Raw genomic sequence first — 10,423 nt, 5'->3', positions numbered from 1 at the left:
TAAAAGCATGTCTTTTAAAAGAGATAAACCAGTATGCTAACACGCCAAGATAATGTTGAGATGGCCCTTTCATTTGATAGCAAACAATCTGCAGTATTCCCAGAAGCGAATTCCATCTCACTGTCTGGGCCTAGAAGTCTGAGCTGAGGCAGGTGGGAGTGTGAGCTGGCAACAGTGCCTGCAGGTTGTCCTCCCTTGCCCTGCAGCTGTGGGGTTTTGATGCCCTAGTTATAGATTTGGGCCATATTTCTAAAAATATGAAGAACTTCCCAACTAAATGAATTAAAATTTTATATAATAAATGAAAATGGACCTATCTGAAATGTTTGAAAATTGTTTTAAAATAGCTACTCTCTGTATTTTGAACATTATATTGTACTGTCACCAACAGACATGAAAATGGTTTTAACTGTTTCTTTTTAAAACAACACTGTCTATATCAGAATTTTCATTTAACAGTTGAGTTCTGAGGGGGCAGGAACTGAACTTTATATTGAAAGTACAGTTTGGTAGGTAAATGGAAATAAATGATTGCCCTTATCTGCAGGTAGAGCCTGTAAGTGTTCTGGGATTGGTCCCTGTGAAGAAAAAGTGCTCTCTGAGCAAGCCTGCCCGCCCCTAGGGGGTCACTAGCACCTGGCAGGATATCAATGCCCAAGTCAGCCTGCACGGTAAAGGTCTGCTCCTGGTCTGCAGGTCCGTCATGGTAATCAGTGATTAAAACCTGAAAATGGTCCTGTATAGACTCATCCACCAGTTGCTCGATTAAAAGAAATCATTTGGAAATAACTCTTTATATAAAACTCTTTAAAGGAAGCCATCTAGAGAAGAGTAACTGTGGAAAGGCTCAGTGGAGTCTGCCTCAGAGTGTGAGTGCACAGACGTCAGACTCACACAATGCCTAGGCAGATGAGTGCCCTGCTTCTCCTGTAAACACAGTTTAGAAGGTGACTATGCTTTCCTTGGGCCTAGCAAAGGACGGTAGTATGGGAGGGGGGGGAGTGATAAGACTCCAAGTCCTGAGGATGATGATGTCCACGAAGGCAGGCAGCTGCTGGGATTCAGTTCACATAGAGTTGGTGCCGAATCTAAGCAGGATAAGCACATTAGTCACAGTACCAGTCCAAGGCCTCCCAAAGGCTGCTCGCTCTTTCCCTTACTCTGACACGAAGTGCCTCAAAGCAGCCTTTAAATTATGGTGGAAGAAATAAAATAATGCTGAACTACTGCCCATTTTAAAGAAGTATTTTCCGTCCATGAGTTAATTAGAATACAATGCAATACAATACAATAGAATCAGCTAATGCTTGTTAGTTGCACCAATAAATACTAATTATCAACACAAAGTAAAAATAAGGATTTATTGCCTAAAATGCTGAACCAACATTTTCAGGGTCATTTCTCTATATACAAAAATGAGAAGACATACTAGACAACTTTATTATAGATCGGTTGATAGTTTCGAGGGTTTAAAGGTTATAAAAAAGTTAAGAAAAAAGACAATCAGAAGATGAATAGCTATATACTGTGAAATCTGGCAACGGGAGGAAAATGTTGAATATTTAAAGTAGTATATACATACACAGAGAAATGTTCAAACCTATGAGAGTCTTAAACAAACTGTACTAACAGGAGCGTGGTTTATTTCCAGCAACTGAAACATAAGCAAAACTAAGAATGAAAAGTAAGAACTTAGTGGAGGAAAAGACACTGCTCTCCAACACTATCGGCTGCACTTTCCCAAGATGTGTATGTTCAACAAAATACTGAAAACCTGCTTGCAGTAAATTGTTTCAGAAGATGATCCTTCTTTTAGTTTTCTTTGGCGCAGGACTGACTGAGTTCTGTTCCAGGTTTTAGATATTATTTTAAAAAACTGTCTTCATACAATAATAATTCCTAAAGATTAAAAGCAAGAGAAACACAACTTTATTCAGAGACAGAAAACAAAACTCAGGGTAGAGCTGGGAGACAGAAATCGTGCTCAGTTTTCTGAGTGAGTATGAAGAGCCGTTTTGTCTCTGTCAGACGAACTCTCCTTCCTACACAGTTTACATTACAGAAACAGTAGGGAACAGTGCAAGCTGTCCTCATAAGGGAAATAAAAAGAAAACACAGACAAGAACCCATATCAACCCAATTCCTGTTTGAAGGGATGTTTACCACCAGTGCCGACAGCCTCCTCTCTCAAATCTTCTTGGAGAATGAGAAACGGTAGAGGAGAGTGAGGCTGGAGTGGATCCGACAGGAGCGGCAGGTACGCGTGTGCGTAGCACCAGTGTGTTCAAGTAGGTAAGTTCAGCTCCACCAGCTGAACTCAAGATTCACATTTTATGCTCTCTGAGGGCAGAGCTGTGAGTGCTTCAGCCTGGCTGCTCAGTGGTGGCAGGAACCGAAAGGCAGCTTTTCTGTGGCTGAACTGGTGGGTCTCAGGGATCTAAGGTATTTCCAGGTCGAGCATCATGTCTGTTGGCTTTAAACCCAAGTCTGAGACCACCCCTTTCCTCTTCCTTTTAAAATGGCTAGCCTTCCTTTATACACGACAGCCTTTGCAAATGTACATACAAATACTGAAAAGACATGGACAATTTTAAAAGGCAAAGGATGCTTTTTTCTTATGAGAAATTATTTTAAAAAGTGATCTTAGAAATAATATAACTAAAAATACATTTTAAAAGTCAATTTAATACTCACGGTGTTTGAACATTGAATTTATTGTCTGATTATGTATAGTTCTACATTTTAGATTCCATGACCTTCAGATTCTGAAGCTTGTTGAAAGAGCTAAGTTCCTCAATATGGGAAATTCTCTCTGGCTGTACTTTTAGACGGTTACTATATTTTTGCTTTCAAAAAATACTTTGAATCTCTCTCTATACATATTATTAACAGAATACCCCATTAAACCATATTTCAGATACATATTTTATAGTACAATTTGCTTTATACCCAATATTTTGGGTGAAATTTAGAAGAATTAGTTGTCAACGGAATATCCCCTATGTAAGTTTTCACATAGAATATTAATATTTAAGTTGCTATTTGGATTGTGAGCTATTTTCCCTGGGTACTGTCTGCATCTACTCACAGTGGAGGAGACTGGACCATGGCGGAGGCACCCTGGCTGGCACTCCCTGCACTGGCTCATGCCCTGCCTTTCCATCACTCACTCTCAGTGGTCAGACTTAGAGGTGCTAGCATGCAATCCGAGGACACCAGCACTGATGAGTTAAAATTCATTCTCTCAAGTAATAAAAAAAATATATAGGTAGATAAACATATAGAGATTTGCAGCTGTGCTAATTACTTCAAAGACCAGAGACAAAGAAAATAAACACTTGTTTCATAAGTTTAAATTCATTTTAAGTTTGCTATATTAAATTTAAAAATTAAAAAAATATCAACTTACTATAAACAATTTAAAATATGTATAATACAACTTCATGGTCAAAGCATTTGAACAGTCCATGAAAACAGGAGATACTTGGGCTTACATTTCTGCTTAGGTTCCATACATGATTTTCTACCCATCTCTTTCAAGAGAAACCATAAAACAGTTGTGTAATCTTGTGGCAACCAAGTCTTTAAAGAGACTTTCTCATCACAAAGTACTTAATTACTTCACAGGGGAGCAAGAGAAGAAAGAAATGGGAAGTGGCTCTCTCCCTATCAGTCACTGTTCTCTTACGAAAGCATTCTGTACACAGCGACCTAAAATTTCCAACCCATTTACAAGTGCATTTTCAAAAACTGAAGTTTAGAGTCTAAAAGTGTTACTTTGTACACTGACTATACAATATATATCGAATGTATACATATACACACACATCTTAAAGGTAAGGTTCTCCAAAGGTTTTTCGGCACTCCATCACCCCAGTACTTGGCGGCCTGTCACAGTTATGTGTATTCTTGACCTGACTGGGTGTGAGACGATCATATGCCATCTTGTACTCTTTGTCAAATGCATCTGCAAAATGCCATTAAGAAATAAAAGAAGAAATTAATGGCTGATATTGACCACAGTCAAGTAGCTATAATAAAAAGAAAAATTATGGGGACAAAGAATATGTTTCAAGGGTACTTCTGCCATCCACAGGTTCACAAATGTTGAGTCTGAAGAAGGGAGCCTTAGAGTACAATGCATTTCAGAGGTAGGTAGCACAGATCAAACATCAGTGCTAAAACCACTGAACACCATGCATACCTTCTTGTAATCTGCCTTTCATAATCAATTAAACAGTAAGAATAAGCAATGGAGCAAAGCCCCTTGTCATAGCCCAGCAGTCAAGGTACAGCAGAGCTGAGGCAGGAAGACCATCAATCAGCTAAGGCCTGCCTGGGCTACAGAATAAGATCAGGGAAACCCCGACTCAAAACAAAGATTACAGCTCCGTGGTGGCACACTTGTCTTGCACTGCGCGTCTGAAGCTCTAGGTTCAATTATTAGCACTGAGAGAAGTGAAAAAAAAAGTCATAGTAATTTTCCTTAACAAAACAAGATTAAGAAAAAAATGAACCCATAATTTCTTTACCTTTACGATTTAATTTTTTTTTACAGTTAAATTTTAGTGCTGGGTGGCAGAAGCAGGTGGATCTCTGTGAGCTAGAGGCCAGCTTGGTCTAGACAGTGAGTTCCAGGACAGCCAAGACTACATAGAGAAACCCTGTCTTTAAAAAAAAAAGAAAGAAAGAAAAAGAAAAGAAAGGAAAAGAGCAAGGTCTGAATATGCTCTTGGATTCTGCTGGGGTGGTGAAAACAAGCCAAGTGCTTTCTCTTGGCACCCTTCCTGTCTCATCAAAGTTCAAAGGCCTAGCTCAAAGAATGCATTCTTCATTTTCTCAGGTTCTAGCCACTTCCTCAGTGGCTCCAGGGACTGAAACTCACTTAATCGTCTGCTTTTCCTAACCAGTTTTATCGGGCATTTTCCCTGTGGCTGTCCATGCCTATTTCTAGACTCTATTTGGTCCCACTGACTTTCCTGCCTCCATCTGCACTGGCCATATAACAGTGACATGGGCTTCTGCAAGGGAGAGCCAACTAATGAATATTTCTTTATATATTTCGTGACTATTCTTTTCTGGTCAGATAAGCTATGTAAATTTGAGATACTCAGACTCAGCTTAGGCTGGTCCTGATTAAACTTATGATCCTCTTGTCTCAGCCTCCCAAGTGCTAGCACTATAAGCATGCACTACCATGCTTGGCTCATCAATTTTTACTAAGGAATAATATTCTATTAGACAAATATGACACATTTTGTGTCTCCACTTCTCAGGCAAGGGATGTTTGGACCTTCCCCATTTTGGTTCATGTGAATGTTACAAACATTTCAAGTAGAAGCTTTGAGTGTATGCTTTCAGTTATTCTGGGCATGAGTGTAGAAGCAGGACTGTTGGGCCATACAGGAACTGTGTTAACTTTTGATGACACATAGAACTACTTCGGGTGGCTACATCAGTTTATATTCCCACCAGCACCATATGTTCTCCACCTTCTTTACATCCTTTCCAACACTTGACTTGTTCTTTTCTTTCTTTCTTCCTTCTGTGTTTGGTTTTGTTTTTCAAGAAAGGGTTTCTCTGTGTAACTTTGGAGCCTGTCCTAGAACTCTCTCTGTAGACAGGCTGGCCTCTAATTCACAGAGATCTGATTAAAGGCGTGCACCAACACCACCCGGCCTTTTCTGTTTTTCTTATGACAGGTATTCTAAAAGTTGTAAAGTAGTAACTACTGTGTGTTCTTTTTGACTTGCATTCATGAATGAATAAAGATAATGACTATCTTTCAGTTAATTTGTATATCTCCTTTTGGAGAAATGTTCAAATCCTTTGCCAAGTTTTAAATTGGATTATTTATTTTTGTTATTTTTTTGCCCATGATATAGTGGATGGATGATTGTATACCCCTGCACATATAAGCAGCATTAATTGGACTTAGTGTGCCATAAAAAAAGACATAAAATTTGGAGGTAGATATCTTGGGGGGACAGAAAGGGAGAGAGGAAATGGGAGATGGATATAACAAAGATATATTGTATATACAAATGAAATTTTTAAATTTTAAATAAAAGCTCTTTATATTGAATACTATGCTTTCTATCAGATATATGATTTTGCAGATATATGAGTTTTTGTGTTTTTTTTCATTTTTTGATGATGTCTGCTCATGAACACAGGCTTTAAATTTTGTCCAGAGTATAGTGTGTGTGCGTGCACTTGTAAAGGCCAGAGGGCACCTGTGGAATCGTTCCTCTGTCCACCTTTATGTGGGTTCTAAAATTGAACTTAGATAGACAGATTTGTGCAGAAAGCATCTTCACCTGCTGAACCATCTCATAGGCCCTTTCCTTGTGTTTTTGTGGTACTTTTAAGAAACTGCTCTCTTCTCCAAGGTCATGAGGATTTATGCCTATGTTTTTTTCAAAGGTTAATATATTTGTATCACTGAGTCATCTTGGTAGGTTGACTCTTGTTATAAAATGGTTTTGGTCTCTAATTAATTGTGTGTTTAATTGATTTTTACATAGTCACCGAAGTTCTCTTTTGAGGATGTGTCCTGGTACATTGTTTGTTTGCTTTTTTTTTTTTTTTTTTTGTCAACTTGACACAAGCTAAAGTTATGGGGAAAAGAAATCTCAGTTGAGAAAATGTCTCCATTAGATTGCCTGTAGGCAAGTCTGACAAGCATTCTCCTGATTAGGGAGCTTGTGCCGGTCCAGCCCACTGTGGGTGGTGCCACCCCTGGGCAGGTGGTTCTGGATTGTATAAGAAAACAAGCAGAGCAAGCCATGAGGAGTGAGACAGTAGGCAGCGCTTTGGAATGGCTTCTGCTTCACTTTCTGCCTCTAGGTTCCTGCCTTGAGTTGTGCCTTGATTTCCCTCGGTGATGGATTATGACTTGGGAATTATAAACTGAAATAAACTCTTTCCCTGCCACGTTGCTTTTGGTCATGGTGTTTATTACAGCTATAGAAATCCTGACTAAAGGCCTGGAGAGATGGCTCAGTGGTTAAGAGCACTTGTTCCTCTTGCAGAGGGCCTGGGTTCGATTCCCAACACCCACATGGAGGCTCACAACTACGTGTAGGCCCAGTTTCAGGGATCCTACAGGCATGTATGTGGTTAACGCACATGCACGCAGGCCAAACATTCATAGAGTAAAATAAACAGATCTAATAAATAAAACTGAATTGTATATATAGAAAAAGAAACAACACACTAAACTGAATGGGCCAGATATGACATGATACCAGGTATGTGTACCGTCAAACCAGCAAATCCAGAGAGACAATGGGTGACCCGTGGCTAGAGGAAGAAGGAAGGCAGAATGGAAAATGCTGCGAAGCACAGTGTATGTTCTGAGGTTAAGAAAATGTCTAGAATTAGATAGTGATGAAGTTGTGAAATCTTATGAAAACCACTGAACTGGATATTTGCTGGGCAGTGGTGGCGCACACCTTTAATCCCAGCACTCGTGAGGCAGAGACAGGTGGATTTCTGTGAGTTCAAGGCCAGCCTGGTCTACAAGAGCTAGTGCCAGGACAGGCACCAAAGCTACAGAGAAACTCTGTCTCGAAACTGTCTCTCCCCCCCCCCAAAAAAAAAGAAAAAAGAAAATCCTGACTGAGACAGGACTACTCGTATGGACTGTCTTTTCAATCCTTTTACTTTCTATTATCTGTGTTTGAATCTATAATGTGTCTTTTGAATATGGTATACTGTTGGCTTATATTTTTAAAAATCCATTCTTCTAATCTGCCTTTTACTCACAGAATTTAATCAACATATTTAATGTAATCTCTGATCAAGAAGAATTTGTATCTTTAATTTTGATACTTTTCCTTACATGTTTTCCCCTCAAGGTTAATCAGATATTTTATATTATACCATTCCAATGTCTTTACTGTTTCTTTTACTAGTTTTGATTCCTGCCAACCTCTTTACAATCATTTTTTCCAATTAAATATGAAAACCATTTGTCAAATTTCTTATTTTTAAGTAGCCAGTATTTCAAATAATTAAAATAAAAAGCAAATAAATATTCATGGCATTCTGCTCAAAGTCTCCTGCTTGTAATTTGAAACCTCTTTTTAGTGGGAAGGGTAGGTCAATACATAAAATATTTGTTTACAAACAAAATAATAGATTCAACCCAGTTGTTTCCTCTAGTCTTCTCCATAACCTATTTTTTGATTTGCAATGTCTATATTTTTATTGAAACTCATCCAGCTATTACATTTACTTTTTAAACAAAGATTCTAGAAATTGACCTCTACATGACTTTAATTCATATCTAAATAGTTTTAAATTTATATTTACTCATATGTGTGCATATGTGTGTGTATGTGTGCACATGTGTTATGGTGTGTCTACAAAGGTTACAGAACAACTTGCAGGACTTGGCTCTCTCCTTCTATCATGTGTTTTCCAGAGCTCAAACTCAAGTAGGTCATCAGGCAAATTTAGTGTCCTTAGTGATATGACACAATACTGAAAGCCCGAACCGAGGTTAAGTTGCTTAGCTTCCTGGATCCTTAATTATCTTAGGTAATATACAACTGAACACAACCAGTAATAGGACCACTCTCATTGGAACTTGCAGAGAATTAGGCAGTGCATGGAGAGACTCATTATAGTGTGAGGCCTAAGAGATATTAGCTGATTATTTACCATCATTATACAATCCATGACTAAAGTATCTTTTACATTAGCTAAAAACCAACCAACCAACCAAATAAACAAAAACAAAGGTGAGGCTGGAGAGATTTCTCAGCAGTTGAGAGTGTCAGCTGCTCTTGTACAGGATCTGAGTTGTCAGCACCCATGCTGAGTGGCTCACAACAGCTTGTAACTCCAGGTTTAGAGGATCCAAAATCCTTTTCTGGACCCCACAGGCACTTGCACTCAAATGCACAGACCCACATACAGACAAACACATAGATATCATTTAAAAGTAATATATCTTTAAAAGATGCTAAAAATAAAACCATTTTCTAATAAGTCAATGAAATGATATAATAATTAAGAATCACTCATGAATACCATTTAAAAACTACAGTATACTATGTAACTATATTATTTATGATGCTCAGTTACCTATATCAATGTTTTCTCTTCCCAGAGCCACAAGTGAGAGAAATAGTATTTCTCTATATAAACTCCTGTGGGCCAAAAGACATGGAAAATGTTAGAATCCTTAGAGTTTCTATCTTTTCTTTTATGCTACACAAGTATAAGGATGACGGAACAAACAGGATGCATGTGGTTAGAGAAATGCCCCTTTCATCTGAGGTAAAGACTTACCGTTGTCTTTTAAAATGTGGACACTTATTCAGAGTCTCTAAAATCTGACTCATGGGTCCATAGACATCATTCATTTTAATGCTTTTCACCATACTTTTCAACAGTTCCTGGTTAAATGAGTTATCACTTTTTTGTAATAAATGAACCATTGGATACTTTTGAGCTATAAAAGAACAAAAGAGCAGATGAAGGAAATGTTCTTTGTAGAAGGTAGAAATAATTTAAACAGCAATTAACAAGTGTTAAAGACATTAGAAAGCATTCAAAACAAATTAAGGCAATAGGTAAAGGAATAGAAGTTTAAAAATATGTGAAATAGGAAAGTAAGAAAAATAATGATAAAAATAGGCCTGCAGAGTTTTGTGGCCTCAAACAGCTACAACTAAAGTAGCTTCCTTAATAAAGCCCCTGAAGGAAAGTCTCCATTAGTAGTCAGGGATGGAAACAAAAAAATAAGTAAAAACAGAAATTGGGGCAAGCAATGTTCTTCAAGCTCGACTGTACAAATACAAGCAAGCCCTTCACCACACAGAGAGCAGCCTCCCAAACAGCAGCACCAGGAGCTCAGCCCCACAGAAGGCAGCACCAATGAATCAGTTGACACTTACTCTCAAACAAAAGAGTGCGGTTCTGACCTGCAAGACACAAAGCACAGTGATGCAGAAGTCAATACATGCAGAGGCTTCTTAAAGGAAGAGGAGATTACTCTCCTGAAGTTAGCATTCTATGACATCACTTACTGTGGGCATTCCAGAGAATGTACAGGGGTTGCCCTGGATCCTGATGTAATTTCATATTGTCCCATAACATCTGTATTAAAACATATTTACTATCTTCAGACATACAGTGGCGGGGAATCTGTGTTGTAAAATAAAAATTTATTATTGATCCTTACATAATTTTGTAAATATATTATAAAGCCTGTCTTAGGGTTTCCATTGCTGTGAGAAAACATTACGACTAATAGCAACTTAGGGAGGAAAGGGTGTTTCAACTTATAACTCTTGGGTCACACCCCATCACTAACGGAACTCATGGCAGGAGTCTGAAGGCAGGAACTAAAGCAGAAACCATGGAGGAACCCTGCTTACTCATCTGCTCCCATGGCTTGCTTGGCCTT

General features: G+C 38.4%; 1 protein-coding gene across 7 annotated transcripts in view; it reads right to left on the bottom strand.

The window, feature by feature from the left end:
- Window positions 1-1,347: 1,347 nt before the first annotated feature.
- Window positions 1,348-10,423, bottom strand: part of Dennd4a (DENN domain containing 4A) — a 110,768-nt gene continuing 101,692 nt past the window's right edge. For 6 of the 7 annotated variants that reach the window (XM_050151831.1, XM_050151830.1, XM_050151837.1 and 3 more), the window contains 5 exons: window positions 10,044-10,161; window positions 9,912-9,938; window positions 9,304-9,466; window positions 9,097-9,161; window positions 1,348-3,967 (listed from right to left, as the gene is read on the bottom strand). In XM_050151831.1, the coding sequence (XP_050007788.1) occupies window positions 3,831-3,967; window positions 9,097-9,161; window positions 9,304-9,466; window positions 9,912-9,938; window positions 10,044-10,161 (510 nt within the window). In that variant the 3' untranslated portion in view covers window positions 1,348-3,830. The remainder of the gene's footprint in view (window positions 3,968-9,096; window positions 9,162-9,303; window positions 9,467-9,911; window positions 9,939-10,043; window positions 10,162-10,423) is intronic. The other variant, XM_050151836.1, reaches the window with a different exon arrangement.

Source organism: Alexandromys fortis, unplaced genomic scaffold, assembly GCF_014885135.2.
Source record: "Alexandromys fortis isolate MF-2015 unplaced genomic scaffold, M_Fortis_MF-2015_v1.1 scaffold_70, whole genome shotgun sequence".
NCBI lineage: Eukaryota > Metazoa > Chordata > Mammalia > Rodentia > Cricetidae > Alexandromys > Alexandromys fortis.
This window is presented reverse-complemented; position numbering and strand designations above follow the sequence as displayed.